Source organism: Mastacembelus armatus, unplaced genomic scaffold, assembly GCF_900324485.2.
Source record: "Mastacembelus armatus unplaced genomic scaffold, fMasArm1.2, whole genome shotgun sequence".
Classification (NCBI taxonomy): Eukaryota; Metazoa; Chordata; class Actinopteri; order Synbranchiformes; family Mastacembelidae; genus Mastacembelus; species Mastacembelus armatus.
In genome coordinates this window covers 1681520-1703986 of record NW_022872940.1, presented here as the reverse complement: position 1 = coordinate 1703986, position 22467 = coordinate 1681520, and the positions used below count along the sequence as shown (strand labels likewise).

At 37.8% G+C, this 22467-nt stretch overlaps 1 protein-coding gene across 5 annotated transcripts in view; it reads right to left on the bottom strand.

The window, feature by feature from the left end:
* Positions 1 to 1373: 1373 nt before the first annotated feature.
* The window catches only part of fars2 (phenylalanyl-tRNA synthetase 2, mitochondrial), a 186469-nt gene continuing 165375 nt past the window's right edge, over positions 1374 to 22467 (bottom strand). For 4 of the 5 annotated variants that reach the window (XM_026329521.1, XM_026329524.1, XM_026329523.1 and 1 more), the window contains one exon: positions 5873 to 6497. In XM_026329521.1, coding sequence (XP_026185306.1) covers positions 6359 to 6497 — 139 coding nt within the window. In that variant the 3' untranslated portion in view covers positions 5873 to 6358. Of the gene's footprint in view, positions 1609 to 5872; positions 6498 to 22467 lie in introns of those variants that run through there. The other variant, XM_026329525.1, reaches the window with a different exon arrangement.

Genomic DNA, 22467 nt, shown 5'->3' with positions numbered 1-22467 from the left:
GTCTATTTGTTGTTTATTGTTGCTGTTCTTTTCTCTCTGCTCTATCCACTCACCCCAACCGGTCGAGGCAGATGGCCGCCCAAACTGAGCCCGGTTCTGCTGGAGGTTTTTTCTTCTGTTAAAGGGAGTTTTTCCTCTCCACTGTCACCAAGTGCTTGCTCATAAGGGATTTGTTGGGTTCTTCTTGCCTTGAGATGATTTGTATTGTGATTTGGCGCTATACAAATAAAATTGAATTGAATTGAATTGAATTGAATTAATAAGTTTGACCACAAACATTATCCCATCGCGATCCAATATGTAGTGTTTAATTAACTCAAGATTGTTCAGTGTTTGGAGAATATTTCTCCTTTCAGCCATTTTGTCCTCTGCTAAAGAAACTCTTGTCTTAAAAGTCCTCCTCTCTGCTCTTAACAATTTTCACTTTAGGAGCTGTTTTTAGGGCTAAGATGTTTCATGAATCATTTTTATCTTTACTAAGATTTAGTCCTAAATTTAAGGGGAAATTCGAAGAAAATGTTACAATTCTAAGAATTTTCTTAGAATTTCATCACCAGGAGCAACTTTTAGGATTAGGAAGCTTTGTGAATACGGGTCCTGAAGTTGTCCTTCATTCTCACTCTTTGAAGCTCCCAGCATAAGCTGAAACATCCTTATTGCCAGATTAAGCTTTTTTTTTTCTATTTTTTTTTACAGAAAGACGCTCTTGGTGTATAAGATTCCCAATGCTCCCAACATCTACAAAAATCTTGAATATCTCTGAAAAACATTCCTTAATCTCCTTTAATCAGTCACAATATTTCACAAGGTGTGAAATGCAGGCCTGTCCATTTATTCCTATGTGGGATGGCATTCACCAGAGCCAGCATCCAGCATGACACTGGGCTCTGAAAAATCGATGAAGAAATTCAGATTTTTCTGCAACACATCATGTGGTGAATTGACCAAATATGTCACTACCCAGACAGCCTTCAAATACTAAACAGCTGCACTGTGCCAGCTGTTTCCCAGTTTGGTTGATTTCATGAACGCAAGTTTAAGCATCTGTCAGTCTTGAAGTTGGTGTTGCACAATAAGTTGTAGCTTCTCCCTGGTGTAGTTTGTTTGCATTTGAAGTCGGAGGTCATTTAGCTAATCAGACTTTTCACAAGAAGCTTGTCTACTATTGTATGTGCCCCCCCCACCTGCTCACACTTACATTCACAACTCTGGGTGTCTTATATGTCTTTGAACTGTGGGAGAAAGCTGGATTATCTGGAGAATATCCAAACAGACGTGGGGAGAACAGCGAAGGATTCGAACCTTGAACTTTCTTGCTGTGAGCCGACAGTGCTAACCACTGCAGCATTGTGCCAGTTAGTGTACGAATCCTTTACAAACAACCTTGAATCTCCCTGAAACATCCTTCAGTCTCCATATATGTAACAGATGAGACATGTTGTGTGATGGTCTTGGACACATCACTCTGTAAAGAGAGAATGAACCTGGACAGAGTCTCAGTCCATCAGTGTATAAAGTCTGTTTCTAGCAGAGGTCACATTGTGTCGGTGTACAAGATCCAATCTAAGATCCAAACACTCTGGAGGGCAATCCTCATAGGACCTCCACCTGAGAGAGAGAGAGGAGAAAATATATGTGTGAATGTGAGTGTGTGAGATTAAACATAGTGTGTGCGTCAGTGTGAAGGTGTCTTTAAAGTAATCTACCACGTCGACTCTGTGTGACATCTGAAGGACAGAAGAGTCAGTTCGATCCAAATAAAAAAAATCTATTTTCAACTTTACTCTGAAGGACCAGTTTATAGACCTTCACTTAAAAAAAAAAACCCAATAACATAATGTGCAATTTTAATTGACTTATATACTAATCACCAGCTGGTCATTGTGGAAAATACACTTGTTTGCTTTTTGGTGCAAAGTATGTCTGTATGTAAATATAAAGGTGCTGCCAGAAGCCATTTAAATTAGATCAACATAAAGCCTGAAAACAGGGGGAAACAACAGACCTGGTTTTGGCCAGAGGTGAAGAATCATACCTTATATGTTTAATTCATAATCCAAAGCAGAATATACAAATGATCTCTTTTATATGTGCGCAGACTACTGAAAAATGAGGTGTGAAATACAATATGCGCTGGAAGCTTTTACACATCAAATGTGACACATCCATTCATCCTTAATTATTCACCAGCTCCAGACAGTGGTGGCAGCAGGCTGAACAATTTGAGCCAGATGCCATTTGATTTCTGCTGGTTCACATAAGATTAATACTAAAATTAATAACACCATGCATTGCTTTAGGACCAAACTATGATTTTTACTTATCCTGAATTTTAGCTTCTTGATTAGGTTTTGTTCTATGTCGTATTGATAGTGTAAGTTGTTATGTTTTATTTATTTTCATGAAGGTGTGTGGAGGCTGTTTTGTTTTGGATTTTGATGAATTAGGCCCATAGTTAACCATTATTTTGAATATCAATCAATAATTAAGTTTAAAAAATGTCAGAAAAAGCAGGCAGAGGTGCTAAATCATGTTGTTTTATTTGAACAAACAAAGACAAACAAAACCCAAAGATGTTTTGTTTGTTTGAACAAATGTGTGGACAAAAGAAAATGTTCACATTTCAGCAGCTGGAATCAGCCACCAGTATTTTTTTTTCTTAAAAAGAAAACCTAAAATAATTAATATGTTAAAAATGTTACAGAGTAAAATTCTGTATCCTGAGTCCCAAACGATACTCACTAACTAATTATTGTAACACTAACAAGTTACAATACAATAATTAGATGAATTTTTTTATTACCTACGGCTCCAGACACTTTGACACTTTCCCTACTGATTATTTTTACTCCACTTCAGTGAAAATGTGAATGCAGAACTATCAGTTGAATTCTTCCATAGTGTCACTGATTATATGTTAAGTATTGAATGCTAACACTGTCACACAATTAAATATTCAAGTTTGTATTTACTCTGTGTCCAAACTGTAACCGTGGCCTCAAACTGTCAGAACTCAAGCCTAAACTTGCCCAGAGTGACAAGCAGAGCCATTGAAGGCAGACAGCCTCCTTCTGCATGATTGGCAGAGTGGCATTTCTCTGTAACTGTGTGTGCGTGTGTATGTGTGTTTCTCTGTGTGAAGTTCTAGTGTGCAGGTCTATGATCGTAGCAGCCCAAGCCAGCGTATCGTTTCAGCACACTGACAGAGCATTGTCTGGTTATTAAGCTGTGTGTGTGTGTGTGTGTGTGTGCATGTGTAGGAGTGTATTTTCTAATGAGCTGTATTTAAATGAGTGTGTGTATCACTACGCAAAGCTCCCAGAATTCATTGCATGGCTGACTGGAGTGACAGGCAAAGCCATTTAATGCCTCAGCACTGGCACAGAATAACTGACAGAGTGGCATTTGGATGCCTGTGTGTGTGTGTAACATTTCTGCAGGATTGTGGGATGTGAGGTGGTAAACGAGGACTCATTCTAACTTTGTGCATCTATTGAGCAGATTTTAGTGAAAACTACAGCATTACTAAAAAGGCACATCTTTGCACACCTGTAAAAGCACCGGAGCATAAGAGAAAAGTCAAAAAGTTAAAAAAAATTCACCTTCATTTCACTGTCAACACTTACTGTAAATTTATTAAAACAATATGTTCCAATCGCACATCTTCATCAGGCATGTCACACAGCAAACGACAAATGCATTTATAAACAAGTAAACCAGTCCTTTACCAGTCAAACAAAAATTACAACAAATCCTAATTTACTTCTTTAGAGTGACTGTAAAAATCTAATGAATCACTAAAAATGACTAGTGCCATGGTGTCTCTTCATGCATTATGGGTGGCTCAGATGTTGCTCTAAAATAAGAAAACTTCAGTGTTTATACAAGAAACACTTAAGACAGGTTGAAATCTGATTGTTCAAACCACCTTTGGCTGAGAGTTGAGACTCATTCTATCCAGATGAAAAGGTGCAAATGTATGTGTCTCTCCTCTGCAGTATATGTCTGACAGAACATATCCCCTCAATGCCTGCTTTTCTTAGTACATTCTTAGTCAGCCTCCTCTGTGCTTGTGATAACTGTCGCACATGTTTCACTAAAATGAGCCACTGAGCTCTGTCTCATTAAAGCAACGAGCTGCTGTGGCTTTTATCTTATGCTTGACCCCTCATCATACACGTTTATGTAGTTCATAAATATGATTTATTCAGCTGTTTGTGTGCAGAAGGTTTTCTTCTTCTAGTGTTTCATTAATCACCAAACAACTTCAAGTGCATTAACCACCACCGTCTGAGCTGGAGGAAGGCAGAGAAAACAAAGACAGACTGTCATCACTCTTATGAACTGGCCAACAGAGCAGCATGTATGTTACTAAGTGTAAATATTGTGTCTTAAATCTCAACTGGACTTTAAACAGATACAAGACATTTAAAATCACAGGTGTGTGAAGCATCTCTTCTGCTTTACAGACAAGGTTGAGGTTTCATGTGATGCTTTAAAATTGTTTGTTACAGGTCTGCACACTTCCACAGGTGTTTTTTTTGTTTTGTTATTTTTGTCAAAATCCATGATGGACAGTGAAGTTTCAGAAGTAACAGCAGAGAGAGAAAGCAGAGTAAATTCTGACCACAGCTACGCTAAGAGCACAGTGCTAGGAACAGCTAAGATACTGCGAAGAACCCTCAAACTCCCAGGCCTCTGGTAGAGGACCCGAGATTGAGGAAGACACACACACACCACCCATAGGGGGGAGAAGGGATTTTTTTTTTTAAATTTTAACTCTTCTGTGGGAAAGTCCTGAGTTTCTGATCATCTCATCCACCCCACCCCTCGCCCTCACAGTGACAGTAAACTTAATCTTCCTCCTTGCTAGAAGTTTCCTAAATATAACACATTACTGAGGTTATAATGATTATTTTTTTCACAGAAAGATGCTCTTGCATTGTGCATCTCCTTCCCTTGCAGTGTATAATGGGTTATAATTTATTTTATGTAGATTTTATATTTAATTCCACTTAAGACATTATTTCTACAGGTAATGTTTTCGAGACCATGGCATCTTAACTTGTCTTGTTCACTTTCAAACTCTAAGAGGCTAATGTTAGTATAGCCAGACACACACACACTGTGGTCTCTCCTCATTTCCCACTGCTGTACTGGTGAAGCTGAGGGCAATATATGCTTTGTCATATTTTCACTACCTTTTGGCCTCTACTTTTTTCTGTTTGCATCTCTCCACCACATCCTACAGCGAGTCCAGCCTCATTCCAGTCACTCTGTGCGTTAAAGTTTGTGGTTGAAGGACAGTCAGTTCTTAAATGTGTATGTTGAACAAATATTAAATAACCATCTACTTTTAGATGTCTTCAAGGGAGTTTAGATGAGAGAGCATTTTATTTAAAGATGTTGTTGGTTGCAGCTACAATAGATTTGAGAATCATCTGCATAAAAATGTATACTAATAACATTATATACCACCTTTCAAATGTTACAAAGTGCTTCAAAGATCCAGGTAAAATATAATAAACTATTTAAATATAAGAGTAAAGTAGTGAAAGCATATGAGTTGTGATACTTCCTATATACTTGTTAACTAATAACGCAAAAATATGTGATTCTAAAATATGTAGATTGACAATAAACCACACACAGTAGTTTTCAACTACTCCATTCGTCACACACAACAAAAAATTCCTGTTTTTCTGGTTTGGTTTAAAACAATCTGAGCTCTTTACTAGTAGAATATATTCTATTTGGTTGTGTTGGTTGTGTTGGTTGTGTGGTGGTGTTTGCTTTGGAGGTAAATAATGACACACTGAGAACACAAAGTGATCAAACAGTTTTATTCAATTTATTTATCAATCAATAGTATCGTGACTTTGGTTCACTTAACACTCTATTTATAATGTGTTTATTTGCCAAACAAAGACAGTCATTTTGCTACAATGTTTCTCCGTGGTCTGTGATCAGAAACAGCTGCTGTGGTCCAGCTGCTTCTATCAGAAAAACTAAATCCTTCTCAGAGCGTCATGTATTGGTGGTTTGGAACGTCACAAATGGCTGACAGAGTGTGACCAGAGAGCGAACAAGCAGAGGATGTTTTTAGAAATTAAAGATGACATTCATCAAATTTGGATGTTTCAGCCTGAAGAAGGAGAAAACAACTGGGAGAAGATGACGTAGTGGTGTATGCGAACTGCTGGCAGCAGCATCAAAAGCTGCTCTAATGTCAGTATTAAAGTCTACACATTTCCCCCTGCGGCAATATTTCAGAGGTATGAGGACATGACGTCGCTGCTAAACAGCTCTGCATGTATGTGTGTGTATCTATATCAGCAAGTGTGTGCGTTTGTACATTTCAGTATCTCCCCTGCACACCCAACTCAGTCTCAGCAGCACGTTCGATTTGCTTATGGATGAATCGAACCTCCTGCTGGGTCAAAGTTCGCTCCATGTGACGGTAGATGATACAATAACACTGACTTCGTCTCCTGGTCCTAAGAGAGAGGAGGACAGAGAGAGTCTGTTAGCATCTGATACATCCTTTATCTTCTCATTTATTCTCTTGCCTGGTAAACATCAGCTTTGAAAAGGGGTCTCACTTATATTGATTATTGACTGTATATGTATCTGTATGGCAGAATAATTCACATTCTTACTGTCATTACTTTAATTCATGTGTCCTTGCTCCTGGGGAGCCATCATGAAGGATATTTTACTTTGGTTGGCGAGAATCAAGGAGTGAGAAGGCTAACAGATTCATTCCAGGTGAATTCTCAAATACTGTACTTATGTCCAGCTATGAGGTATTTCTGCTTTGTACTTTTTACTTGAGCATTTCCATTTTGTGCTAATTCATACTTGGACTTCATCACATTTCAGGGACAAATTTTGTACTTTTTACTGAATTACATTTATCTAAAAGTTCCTTTTCAGAATTAGACAAATAAAAGAAAATACAGCATAATCATCAAATTTTATTGAACCCTGATGGGAAACAGGTATGTTTTATAAAAGAATCAAATATCTTGAGTCTGTCTTTCAGCACTGAAAACATTTTAATTAAATATCTGATTGGAAATCTCTGTGTGTTGGGTAAAAATAATATTTTAACTTATATTTACAAATCCCCTTTGTTTACAACATATGCCACTAAGTCATATGTGCTAATTATAACCGGGATAGATATATATATAAATCTTGTTGGATTATATGACTTTATTGTGTGAGCAGAAACTGTATAAACTGTGGTTTTATGGATCTGTTCACAATTTAAATCAACTAAAATCTAGCTCCAAACATCTGGAGACTGGCAGCTCATCCAGCTGTGCTGTCATTATTAGAAACTGACGTTACATCAGATGACAGTTTGGAGGAACAGATGCTACTTTTTAAAATACATTTGCTCAATGGTTCTTTCCTCAGCTCTCTTCCTTGTGTTTTGTGTCTCAGGGACTAAGACTCAAGGCTGCACAACATGAAGACACCTACAACCCAGTGTTAATTTCGTTGACGAAGTATTTTCGTTATAATTTTCATCAACGACAAGTTTTCACTGATGAAAACGAGACGTTAACTAAATAAAAATTAAGTGATGACGACGAAAACTAAATAAAAATATATTGACATTTTCGTTGACTAATAAAAACCGAAAATGTGAGTGAGGGACGTTTTTAGAAAAGATCCAATCAGAATTAATCTTCTTAGACACACGCACATTTAAAAAGTAACTGATCCACCTATTGATGCGGGATGTGCGAGTACACGACATCATCATAGCCTACACTGGGTTTGTGTCTGACTTAAACTATAATGAAATGGAAACAGATGGAGAAAACAAAGAGAAGATATATGGGTCAGTTTCACGTTTGATGCAATGGCATTACTGCTAAATACAGTTTTTCTCTTAAAGATTTTGGAGTTGACCTTTTGCTTTATCCTGTTAGATACACCCTCTTTTTTGTGCACAAGGCTGAAAAATGCATACCCAAATTAAACTAGTTGTTGTCCTTACATTTTAAGGGTTATATTGATGAGCTTGGTATCACTGGAAAGGAAACACTTTGTAGTTTATTGTGAAAAAGCCCGACCATGGCTAAGTCATACTGTACTAAACTTACACAGACACAAGCTTGATAAAAATTACTGAATAATCCTTTTTGGACTACAAAACCCTAAATGTAGGTTGTTCTGGTCATTCTGATTGGATGTTACACTTGTGGACCAATACAAATTTTGTCAACTTTCTGCATTGTTTTTTGTAAGACTATGTCCAGACGGACCATTTGGACAGTCCAACATTGGCACAATGTAACCAGATAACTTTATGGATGTTTAAAACTGTGAAACACCATATTTTTAATACAGATCAACAAAACTAGACAAACGACTCATAAAAGATGTATTTATTGTAAAAAGAAAAGATGCAAAACAGCCAATGGAAGCAGCTGGTTTTCTGTATTGTTCCTGTGTTATTTGGGTAGCAATTGGTGCTTCATATAAATATGATAAAAAAAACAGCCAAGAATGCTGCTATAAATAAAAGCACAGAGATTCAGGTGTCCACCGATCTAATTCAGCCTCTAGTTCTTCTTCAGAACCACCTTATTCTGCCACAAGCCGACACTGGTGCTGTTATCCTGCACAGTAAACTGTCAGCTGTGTAGCGGCTTCATATTGAGCTGAATCATCGTCACAAACGTCAAGTCTCCCATGTTGCACCGTAACGTTCTATGAGTGACGTCACGCTGTAAAATATGAAATATGACTCCCGTTCCCCCGTAGCTGCGCCCGCTGCGTGCCCAGCGTTGTCAGGGAAACGGTACTGTAGCAGTGTGGGCCATTTAAATCTTACGCTGTAAAACGTAACGAACAAGTTTGATTGAGGGCTCATGTGACTCACGGCAGCCCACAGAATGTAGAACTACTGTTTGTTTGTCTGTTTGTAGTGAAAAAACGGCAAATCCACTGAAAAACAAAGGTAAGAAGTGGCTTTTTTCAGTGTTTGTACTCTTGTTAAACATTAAGGAACTGTAGTCGCTGTGATAATTCAATCCTAAATTGCTCTATACAATTTGAATTGTTAGACTTCCTGCTTTCACATGATATATAGTTTGTCTGACATTATTCAAATTTGTCCGCCAATCTTTGGTAATACATCTGGAAATACAGCCCAAAAACAGTTTTTGGTCCAAACCTGGGCCCGGGGTTAGGAATCGGATTATACTACACACACTGCTAGAAATATAGGAGTGATATGACTCAAACCTTAACATAGTTAAGACTAGTTTTTAAAAAAAGTAAGTGCTGCTGCTCCTTCAGTGATGTGAAGATCATTATACATGCAGTCATCTTTTCTAGACCTAATTACTGTAACTCTCTATATTTTTGCCTTAATTACAAACCAGTTAACAGAGCTCCAATTATTCAAAATTCCATCTTTCAAATCAAATGTTTTTTGGCATAAGATGCATAACTCCTGTCTTTGTAACATTACACTGGCTGCTGTTATAATTCAGAACCAATTTTAAAATATAACAACTTATTTGTAAAGAATATATATTAGCAATATATTATATTCAGATGTATGAAGCAATAAATCTCTGCTGTTTCTAGGGCAATTTTTGACTATGGAGTGTTCTTCTCCCAGAGATCAGAAAATCAACATTTGCGTCTACTTTTAAAAAGTCCTGTAAAACAGTTTGTTTTAGGAAATATTACAACTCATATGCTTTCACTACTTTATTCTTATATTTACATAGTTTATTATATTTTATCTGGATCTTTCAAAGACTTTGTAACATTTGAGGTGGTATATAAATAAAATATATTATTATGATTATTATTTTGTTTTATTGTTGTCTCATTGTATCCTGCTAGTTTCTTCTTCCTCCTGTCTTACTGTTATTCTCCTCCTTTTTCTTCAGTACATACATTAATTTTCCTGTTTCATTCTCTCTCCTGCGTCTTCTTTTTGTTTCCTCATACTGTCACCTTGTTCTCACCTTTGCCTTCTCTCCCCCTCTTGCCTTCTTCTTTCTTTCCTCATCTCAAATCTCGTTTCCTTTTTTCTTCTTGCTCTCTGTGCCCTGCTCATCCTCGTCTGATCCTCCTCCACTGTCCTCCTATCATTACCCTCTTTTTCTGTCATCTTTCTTCCCTTGTCCTCTAGTTTCTCTTTTTGCTCTACTCCCCCACTGGTTGCGATGTACAGGACAATAAAACACAAAGCTACAATAACTAAATGCAACACTCTCCCTTTATCTCTTCATTCATTCCCTATGTAGTCCTCACTCTCTCTCTTAGCAGCTTGTGAATAATTGAACATCAGTACATTTGATGGAAATGTCAGAGAGAGAGAGACAGAGAGAGAGAGTTAGGCTTTAAACTCTACAAAGAAAACGAATGAAGAGACACAAACACAATTACACATCATATTTGTGCACACACACACACACACACACACACACACACAGTGAATGGTATTTCATATGATAGACTGTGTTGTTCTTGAATAATTGATGTCTCCATTATCCAGCCCACATAGCTGGGGGGTGGGGAGGCGATCAATACAGTGACACCTGTGAACTCTACACGCAAGTACACACACACACAAACATACACACACACACACACACACACACACACACACAAAGTAAATATGTGCAGATGTTACATTATGCATGAAAAATAAGCTGTGAAACATGCACAAATACATAGTGACACACACAAAACAATGCTGGAAAAATGCACATATGCAATATGAGGGATAGACAGAGTAAAAGTAAGATTTAAATGATGAGACAAAAAGCAGCGAGAGAATCAAAAAAAAAAGACTGGTATTTGGTCCTCCCAAACAGACCAATTATAATCTACAAGCCTGCTTTTCTTTCTCAAAGTGAGGACCCCTTCTCAGGCAAAATCAGAACTCAATGTAACAAAACGTTTTGTAACTTAAATTGCTGTTCTTATTACTTATTTGTTTTCAGGTACAATTTCATACTTTGACAAATTGGTACTATTAAAAATGATGCTGAATTACCCTTTAGCAGTTCCTGTTTGCAGAGGAACTCGATGAACAGACAACTAAAAAACTTAAAAACCTAGTGATTCTCAAGCAAGTTGTTACGCATCTCTTTTCTGTGATTTCTAATTAGATTCATGGAAATTTATTTGAGTTGACCATCACAAATAATGATTTGATTCACACTAAATTTAATGATGCTGTTTTCTGATTTGACTCAGAAAAACTGTGTTATTTTTGTTCAAATTGCAGTAAAAGGCAGTAAGTTCTAAAGTACTCTAACTTTGTCACAGCTACAATTGCAGCTCAAAACCAAGCTGAGAAACTACAATAACTTACTCGTACTTGTTTTTAGAACACCAATGTGCAGCGCCTTTTCACCTCATGGATTTTCTGGCATTTTCCCTCACGCCTCTCCCTTTGCACTGACATTAAAATTACTAATCACATGAACATGATGTGTTTTAGACGAACAGTGGGTGTTTTTCTAAATTGGTTCATACAACTTCAAATTCATTTCAGCTTGTGACACCTTAAAATTGTATTTGTATTTAAACAGTTGTATTTATGCATTTATGTATTTAAGCAGTTGTATTTATGATCTCACATTACATGCTACAGCCTTAGACATGAGATTCAAGCTGCTCACCAGAAAAATGAATTTCTTGCACCAGGGTGCCTTTTATTTTTAAACACTTTAACTCATGTGTAGAGGCAAACTAACGCAAATAAAAATAAGAACAATTAACCAGTTGAATAGTGTTGTCTTTTATTGCTGAGCATATGTCACAGAGAATCTCCAGCTGCAGCCTAAGATTTGCTGATATTAGAGTTGAGGGTCTGGGTGTTGCAGATGATGGAGTTCTGTCAGTTTTAGTTAGACCGTGACGTGACATGTCATGTTGGGATGATTAAATGCCCCAGTTCTTCAGGAAAATAAAGGGTCACTCGCTTCTGGGTAAGAGTGAGTAGCAGGTTTTATGGCAAATTCACTGCAGTTGCCAGCATAGTAGATTTACATTTACTTCAAAGATATGGCTGCTGTTGCTTCTGTTAACACATTTTTTTTTCCTGTGTAGCAGATTTGTGTTAATGCAAAACTGCTGTCTCACTGTGGTAATTAAAAACAATTTGTACCTAGAAGTAATCCGGACATTGCTGCGTGTGGTGTGCTCATGAAACAGGTAGACATACTTTGGTACAGTAAGAAGGAGGCATTTTGCTTTTTAAACGTAAAAGATTTAATATGTACATTTCTAGAGAGAAATGTGGTAATGTAGTGGTGTGTGTGTGTATATATATGAAATGAAAACAGAAAAGTGAAAATGAGGATTTTTAATCTCACTTGAAATTCTATGAATAGCTCATGGCACCAATTAAACCAAAACTGAGACATAAAATCTTGACAACTTATTTTCTCTTCTGTCTAACACACATCTAACTTTAACCAACACTGTGTGTGACTCTATAAATACCTCAGAGGAGAAGCTCGGACTAGTTTTTTGTAGGTTTCACTATAACTCAGATACTTTGGTTCTAATTACAGATTAGATGACGGTGTTTTTTTCCCAGCCAGTTCGGGCTGAGTGAAACTTCACGTTTACACATATTCACAAACATTAGCAAAAGAAATAAATTGGTTGCACATGCACACTGATTTCCCAAAAGCTCATTATTACTCTTGAAAGATCTGGTCTTATGGCCTTCTTTGACCCATTTTATTAAACAGAGCTTTTAGAAATCTAGAATGTATTTAAACACATCTGTGATGTTTCGTTTTTACCCAGAGTAGTTTAGATTTCTCTAAACCCATGTTTACAAACAGCTCAGATTCCCCTCTGTCCTCTAGCAGCTGTTTCTGAAATTATAAACCATAAAATGTACATTATCATGAGCACCTACTCTGATTGGATGGAAATGATGAGTAATGTTCGCTCCCAGCCAATCAGAATAGGACCTTATGAACAATGTTCTGTTATGATCAGGGTTTACATTGTGTAATGGCTGTAGCTGGAAAAAGACAGTTTATCAAGATATATGAACCAGAGTCTGATCGTTTTTCATTTAGCTGAGTAAAAAAAGAAAAATATGTTTATGACAGCATTAGGTAACTGAGGGAATACTGTCTCCAAAAATGTATTTTAGCCATTCTTGACATAAATTTCCTTTCGTTGAATGATAAAGACTTTTAGATGCAGAACATCTTGCACTAGCAAACTTACTATGTGGTGCTATGCTCATCATCTCTGGCTGCAAAGTACAGAGGTTAGTACTCTCCCTACGCTCTCAGTGTGGTGCTGCACAGGGGATGGGGCTTATCCTCACGTATCAACATGTAACATCACAATAAAGACAGTTTCAACTCTGCGCGCTCCCAAACTGGAAGACTAACACTTTTAAATAACACCGTACAGATAGAGTTTGGGAGTTCAACAGCAGAGGAAAACCTCTGCTGAAAATCAAGAGATCTGAAACTCATTTGAAGTAAATCATTGCAATAAATTATTTACTGTCTTTGTTTTTGTGACAATTGCACGACCTCATCTTGCAGCAATGAAGATATTTCCATTAATCACTGTCCACTGTCTCAGGGACAATAACTGCCTACTCAAGAGAATAATAATATAATAAGATGGTTGGTTCGTTTTCAAAAAAAAAAAGTAAAGACGGATGGGACAACTATGGTTGTTTCTTTGGGCTACAAAAAGAAAATGTTTGTCACTTGGAAACATGGGTGGAAGTTTGAAAAATGTAAGGTCTTCACACTGACTTCCAACCGCAGACCTACAGAGCTTTCAACAAATGCATGTAAATAGAAATCATTTCTATCCCAGTCAACTCCCAGTTAAAAATTAGTTTGGCATCAGAGTGCACATTTGAATCTTTAAATGATTTTTATGTGTTAAAAATACTGAAGATCAGAAACAGCCAACTGAAATCTCCTCCAAAGAGAGTCTGAGAAATGCCCACTCTGATGATTATCCCAGCACATGTTTAAAGGCTCTTCAAGTTAGAAGTGAACTGAAACTAAACTGCCTGGGCAGGAAGTTACGATGATTTGGATGATGCTCAGCAAGAGTGTATGTTTGCAAAACTTCTGTCAAAAGGCAGCGCTTGTTTTGTTTGGTCTTTACTGAAAGCTGAAGTAAACTTGGATTATAATTGCAAGAAGAAATTGGCTTTTTTTAAGATACACTTTGCACATTTTAATATTAGTTGCTCATATGCAGTGTTGTGCATGAATGTGCTAAAAGATACCGGAAGGTGGCATTAGATTTATATTCCTGTTTAGTTTATCTTTGATCAGAAATGTCCTGATGTAATTCACACTATTTTTTTGAAGGAGAAGTTCTTGTATGTTTGCTTGTGTTTAGTCAGAATTTTACATTATTATTTTCCAGGTATCACAATTATTGTTTTTGTACCAAATCAAATTGTCATTAGATCAATAAAGTTGTACTAAGTGTAAGTGCTGAAAAAATTTTTAAAAATCCAGCGCTGTAAGTAAAGCACAGGATGTTTTTAGCAGCATTTGCTGTGTGTCATCTTGATGTACAGGAAATGGTCATTCATATTAAAAGTAATGAGAATAAAGAAAGCAGGAAGATAAAAAAAGGGTCAGAGGAGGACAGAAAACACTGGAGACGGCATCACAGCCAAAACATAAAAAAAAGACACAAAATATGATCGATTTGATGTCAGACTTCAGCAGATGCTGCTATGGAAGATGAGACAGAGACAGAGGGATAGAGAGGAGTTAGAGGAGTTTTTCATTCATTCAGAGGGCGAGAGACAGTGGAAGTGACGGGGAAACAGAGGGCAAGGGACATAAGTGGAGGATGACGGACATGCTGGAAAGAGGAGTGTTGGGTTTCATTCAGAGAGAGTTGCAATGTGCATGAGATGGAGAGGGAGAAGGAGATGTAGAGAAACAGGAAGGGAACGGGAGGGGGGAGGCGGTGGTGGAGCGGAAAATGATAAAGAGAGGGATGGAAAGAGATTGACAGAGAGGTCAAAATGAGAGGAATCTCCAACAACTGCATTTATTGTAGATGGAAACATGATAAGGATGGGAGAAATCCTCTCCTTTTCTCCTCCTGTCTCTCACTGATACTGATCATCCCCCATTTTAATGCTGTTCTGTTGTTGTTATCATTTCTTGTTCCTGATGTCAATCAACACAGACTATGAAGTTTCTTTGTCTCAGACTAATCAGATTTTGTTCTTTTTTGTGGTTTCCTGGCAATTTTTAAAGTAACTGTATATATACAATACCATATAGTATAAGTAAATATTATACCATATTTCTTTTTACTTTTTCTGTTTTGCTCCTATTTTTGTGTTGTACCCACCATTTGCTGCTGTGACAATATGAATTTCCATATTAGGGGGCATATAAATGTTCATCTAGAAGTGTTTGAATTTCTAAAAAAAAATAAAATAATGATAATAAAATAAAAACTGAAATCTCTGTTATGAATGTATATGGACTTTTTGCTGTGTCTTCAAACTGTGGTCAGATGCTTCCTGCTTGCTTTAATTTTCCTTGAGATGTGTCCACCACTTGCCTGGAGTCCACCTGTGACAAACTGAGCTGACTGGACAAAGGTCATTCAGACCCACACATCTAAGGCCCCACAATTTCCACAGCATGTCAGGACAAAAACCACAACATGAAGTCCAAGACAACCGAAAGAAGCTTGTACAAACTGAGGGTTAAGTAAAAATAAGGGTCTGAACTCTCATGTAAATGAGAGATTTCATTCATCTTTGAAAAAAAAAAAAACAATCTAACAACATGTTTTCACTTTGTGATTATGAGACAGTACAACAAGGACCACAATTTAATGTGCAAAAAACGAAGGGCTCTGAACACGTTCTGAAGAGAGTGTATATCTTAGTCCTCTGTGTGATATAACATCCAGAAACTATTTTATCAACAAGTTCCACTGTTGCACTTGGTGATAAGTTCCTTCATAACCATGAACAATGAGTCTAATTTTAACTAATGTCACATATGGCCCCAAGTACTCAATAGAGCATCAAATCTGGTTTAATCAGAAAATAGTTCCCAAACAATGCTCTATTTTGTGTTTATTATAAAATTATTGTTGGCTGCATTTTTTGATTTGCCGTTTAAATTGTGTTGAGCAGGTCATTTATGGTAAGACTTGGTTAAAATCACTGATGCATCATCGTTCGTTTTAGGTATATGTTGAAGTGAGTCTGGAGACCACCATAAGATGTACAGTAGTTGGAAGCTTAAAGTCATTTCTAAATGGTCCGTATAGCTTAGATTCAAGGCATCTTTGATTTGTCAATGCAAAATGTTTCTTCCAATTACAGCTGGAAACGAAACTTTACTGATAACTTAGACAAATTTATGCTACTTTTTCTTTCATGACTATTTCAGCCCGTGTTCTTCCTGTTTTTAGTCTCTCTCTCTTGCTTTGTCCATCCACCACTCCTCTCCCTTTTTCTCTAGATTACATAGAAGGATTAAGCCATATTCCTCCTCCTGTTTCCTGTTTATCTGAGGGGATGGAGGATCAAACAAGTCCTCCTTCAAAGAACCTCCCATCCTTTTTTCCTTCTTTCTCTTTTGTTTCGTCCTCCATCATCCCCTCCACTGGGTCAGAAAAAAGCTGAAATCAATTAGTATTAAGTGGCTGTGATGTGAGTGTGTGTGTGTGTGTGTGTGTGAACCGGAAGCTCTTCTCATTAATCTCACCACTTAGATCCTTCCTGACTGGGAAGGACAGTGAGATGGAGGTGACTGACGGATGGCTGGAAGAAAACCTCAGGGCAGGAAGGAAGAGGAACCGTCGACACAAACAAACCAGACAGAATAAACATAATGCTGCGAAATACACAATATGAGATCATATAAATAAATGTGGTTCTTATAAATGTGAAAGAGCTCAGCTGTCATCTGTGCTAGAGAAAATACTCTCTGACAAGTTGATAGATACAAAGCTGCTCATTCTAGAAAAAAGAACGGAAGAAAACATTGCTTTAAATTGATGATATTCAGGAATATTCCACCTGGCATGGTAAGCATGGAAAGATTTGTACACCTCCCTGAAGGCCTTTTGCCCAGTACAAGTTAATGTGTTATTAACCATTAAATGGGAACAACTGAGAATATTTCAAAGTTTGGGATGTATCTGATTGTCCTTTTACACTAACCCCATCCTAACTGTGCAGTTATTTCAAACCCTGCCAATTTTTCCATAAGAAACCTTAGACTGAAAGACTATTCATGGATACCACCAGCAGTTTCCTGTGCAAAAATAAAATTCAGAACTACTTATGTTTGACACATGTCAAACAAAATCAAGTTTCATTTGAGAGAATATGAATACAGTACCATTCTCCTACGTACTGGATTTTGGTTGGGTTCAGACCCTTTTAGTGCATAAAAGCATTGGCTCCTGGTATTTTCAAGCAAAATGTATGAAGAAAGAAATCTTTCTCTAACTGTGCAGATCATCTCTGTTCCAGCTTCGATTCTCTCAAATTTTGGGTTTACTTGAACAGGTCCTGAAGACACAGGTATGGTCTGGGCTGGTTTTTATCAGTGGACCTCTACCACCAGTCAGAGGAGGAACTGAGAAATTCAGCAGGTTACTAGCACTGAACACATGGCTTTCAACTGCATGTGATGTCCACTCAGTACATTTTATTGATAATTTTAACCATTTCTGGGATCGCAGGCATCTTTTTAAGGGAGACGGATTGTCTCTAAATAAATCAGGAGTAAAAGCTTTCACCTCCAACCTATTTTTCTTCCTGCGCCACAACCTTCCCTCTGCCAAGGACAAGATACGACGGGAATCTAAACAAAATGAAGAAATATCAAAACATCCAAAGCCAACACTCCCCCCCGAATGCTCTAACATGGAGAGAAGTCAGAGCAAAGATGAGGAGGCCACACCCCCTCCACTAGCAGACACTGCCTGTGAGGATTCACTTCCCACAACCCCGCAAACCCTACCTAGTTCACCATCTTCCCGGGGCATCCAATTCCCCATCACCAAGAACCTCGCCAACCTGATGAAGCACATCACTACTGGGCCCAAACTGACCTCCTCCCCGAGTGTCATTTTCACCCCCAGAAGTCCTTCAAAGCGGCATGCCCCACCAATTCCTCAGCAAGCTCTGCTGCAATCATCACAACTGCAGCATCCACCAACCCCTCCTCCACGCCGTCACCAAACTCATTCTTTGTCTCCACAGCCTGATAACAGCACAGTAAGCTCCAACTGATATGTGCTGGGTCCAGGCTGCAATACTGTTAGTCATGGCTCTCTCCAGGAAAACCCGGGGCCCAATATGCAAATAGCTGTTTCAATCCCAGTTTTGATAGGTAACAGAGAAAGTTTGGTAAATCTACAGAGAAATAAGACTTACCCAATGCATTCTGCAAATTTATGTATCCCTTGCCAACCACAGTATGTCCCAGAACATGGGGAAAACAATGTTTTTAACACACTAAATTTAGCTCTTTTAAATGTCAGGTCTTTGGTAGGCAAATAATTTTTAATCAATGATTTTATTATTAAGCACAAGCTTGATTTTATGTTTTTAACCGAAACATGGTTAGGACAAGATAATAATGCTGCAGTTCTTATTGAATCAACCCCTCCAAATTTCAGTTTCATGAGTGAAACAAGAATACATAAGAAAGGAGGTGGAGTTGCTATTTTATTTAGTGATAGCCTCAAATGCAAAAACATATCATATGGAAAGTTTGACTCCTTTGAATATGTTGCTCTTCATACCAAATCCTCCTGTCGAGCAATATTTGTAACTATTTATAGACCCCCGAAGTACAATGCACATTTTTTTGACGAGTTTGCTAAATTACTATCTATTGTATGCATTGATTTTGATTGATTGATTTTGATTGTATTGTTTTAGTGGGTGACTTTAACATTCATGTTGATAATCTCAATGATGCAAGTGCAAAAGAACTCTTGAACATCCTGGACAACTTTGGGCTTTCTCAGCATGTAACAGATCCAACACACATCAAGGGACACACACTGGATCTAATAATCTCTAAAGGTCTTAATATTTCTGAGGTGGTGGTGACCGATGTTGCTCTTTCTGATCATTACTGTGTTTTTTTTAAAACAACCACCCCTGCTGTTTTGAACACAGGTGAAACAGAGGTAGTCAAAAAGCAGAATATTAATGAGAAGAGCTGTGCATTATTCATTCAGGCTTTTACATCCTCACCAACCAGGCCATCAGCCCCTGTTGATGATCTTGTAAGAAGTTTCAGTTCCAAAGTTATGACTGTTATTGATTTCATTGCCCCAATTAGGACCAAGGTATTGTCAGCAAGAAAAAAGTCAAAGTCACCTTGGAGAAAAGCCACAGTGGTTAAAATTCAGAAAAGAATATGCAGACAAGCAGAACGCAGGTGGCGAAAAACCAAACTCCAGGTACATTTCGACTTGTACAAACAGAGTCTTCATAACTATAACCAAAAACTAAAAAATGCAAGGCAATCATTTTTCTCAGAGGTTATCAATAGAAACAGCAATAATGCCCGCGCATTGTTTTCTGTTGTAGACAGACTCACAAACCCAGCACCCTCTCTTCCTTCTGAACTGCTGTCCAAAAAGTCATGCAATGATTTTGCAGCCTTTTTCACAGACAAAAATATCAAAGATAAGACAAACTATCTCAAGCTGCAGTCCTAGGAACATGACAATATCACCTGTGCCTCCTTGTTCTCCAGTGAATCTAGAACATTTTGATCTCCTTGATCACAGAGCTCTGGCAGAAACGCTTCTACAATTTAAAATCTACATCATGCTGCCTTGATATTTTACCAACAAATTTTTTTAAAAATGTTTTTAACAGCTTAGCTCCAGATGTATTGCAGATTGTCAATAGTTCTCTTCAGTCAGGGCAGTTTCCCCAGGCCTTAAAAACTGCTGTTATAAAACCTCTTCTTAAAAAGCCTAATCTAGATGCTTCAGCAGTAAGTAACTACAGGCCAATATCAAATCTTCCATTTTTGGGAAAAATAATTGAAAAAGTAGTTTCTCAACAAATTCACAGATTTATGGTGCAAAACAATCTTTTTAATGCACTTCAGTCTGGATTTCGTGCACACCACAGCACCGAGACTGCACTTATTAAAATTTTTAATGATTTACATTTAAATAATGATGAATCCAAAACCTCTGTTTTAGTACTACTGGATCTCAGTGCTGCATTTGACACAGTTGATCATGATGTGCTGCTTGATAGACTAGAAGCGTGGGTGGGAGTTACTGGCTCAGTGTTAAATTGGTTAAAATCTTACTTACAAGATAGAGACTATTTTGTCTCACTTGGTAACTATGAGTCTGAGCGAACAAAAATGAAATGTGGGGTTCCTCAGGGGTCTATTCTTGGCCCTCTCTTATTCAATATCTACATGCTGCCCCTTGCTCAGATTATGGAATACTACAACATTGACTACCATACCTATGCAGATGACACCCAACTTTATTTATCAGTATCATCTCATGATTATAGTACTCTAATTTCATTATGTGAGTGTATTAATCAAGTCAAAGAATGGATGCGACAGAATTTTCTCCAGCTCAATACAGACAAGACAGAAGTGATTGTTTTTGGCCCCAAAAATGAAAGGTCAAAGGTCATTGCTCACCTTGACTCCATGTCATTGAAAGCTACAAATCAAGCCAGAAACCTTGGTGTAATAATTGACTCAGACCTGAATTTTAACAACCACATAAAATCCATCACTAAATCTTCCTATTACCACCTGAAAAACATTGCTAGAATAAAAGGTTTTCTGTCTAAACAAGATGCAGAAAAACTTGTTCACGCATTTATTTTCAGTAGGTTAGATTATTGTAATGGCTTGTTCACAGGTCTTAGCAAAAAGTCAATCAGGCAGCTGCAGCTAATCCAGAATGCTGCTGCCAGAGTCCTTACAAACACCAAGAAACTGGACCATATCACACCAGTTCTTAGATCACTACACTGGCTTCCCGTTAGTCAAAGGATAGATTTTAAAATTTTATTGCTAGTTTATAAAGCACTAAATGGTTGTGGACCAAAATATATCCAAGATGTATTGGTTCCCTATGAGGTTTCCAGACCCCTCAGGTCATCTGGGACAGGTCTATTGTGTGTTCCCAGAACCAGAACCAAACAAAGTGAAGCAGCATTCAGTCACGATGCTCCTCACTTGTGGAACAAACTTCCTGAACACCTGAGGTCTGCTCAAACTGTCAGCTCATTCAAATCAGGACTGAAAACACTGTTGTTTACTGCTGCCTTCAAATAATTGTTCATCCTTGTTTTCTTAATGTGCTTTTATGTTTTATTTTAATTTACTTGATTTAAATTTATTTTATGTTAAATGTCTTTACTTTTAAATGCTCTTTTCAATGCTTTTAATGTAATTACAGTGGGTACGGAAAGTATTCAGACCCCTTTAAATTTTTCACTCTTTGTGTCATTGCAGCCATTTGCCAAAATCAAAAAAGTTCATTTTATTTCTCATTAATGTACACTCAGCACCCCATCTTGACAGAAAAAAACAGAAATGTAGAAATTTTTGCAAATTTATTAAAAAAGAAAAACTGAAATATCACATGGTCATAAGTATTCAGACCCTTTGCAGTGACACTCATATTTAACTCACATGCTGTCCATTTCTTCTGATCCTCCTTGAGATGGTTCTGCTCCTTCATTGGAGTCCAGCTGTGTTTAATTAAACTGATTGGACTTGCTTAGGAAAGGCACACACCTGTCTATATAAGACCTTACAGCTCACAGTGCATGTCAGAGCAAATGAGAATCATGAGGTCGAAGGAACTGCCCAAGGAGCTCAGAGACAGAATTGTGGCAAGGCACAGATCTGGCCAAGGTTACAAAAGAATTTCTGCAGCACTCAAGGTTCCTAAGAGCACAGTGGCCTCCATAATCCTCAAATGGAAAAAGTTTGAGATGACCAGAACTCTTCCTAGACCTGGCCGTCCAGCCAAACTGAGCAATCGTGGGAGAAGAGCCTTGGTGAGAGAGGTAAAGAAGAACCCAAAGATCACTGTGGCTGAGCTCCAGAGATGCAGTAGGGAGATGGGAGAAAGTTCCACAGAGTCAACTATCACTGCAGCCCTCCACCAGTCGGGGCTTTATGGCAGAGTGGCCTGACGGAAGCCTCTCCTCAGTGCAAGACACATGAAAGCCTGCATAGAGTTTGCCAAAAAACTCATGAAGGACTCCCAGACTATGAGAAATAAGATTCTCTGGTCTGATGAGACCAAGATTGAACTTTTTGGCGTTAATTCTAAGCGGTATGTGTGGAGATAACCAGGCACTGCTCATCACCTGCCCAATACAATCCCTACAGTGAAACATGGTGGTGGGAGCATCATGTTGTGGGGGTGTTTTTCAGCTGCAGGGAC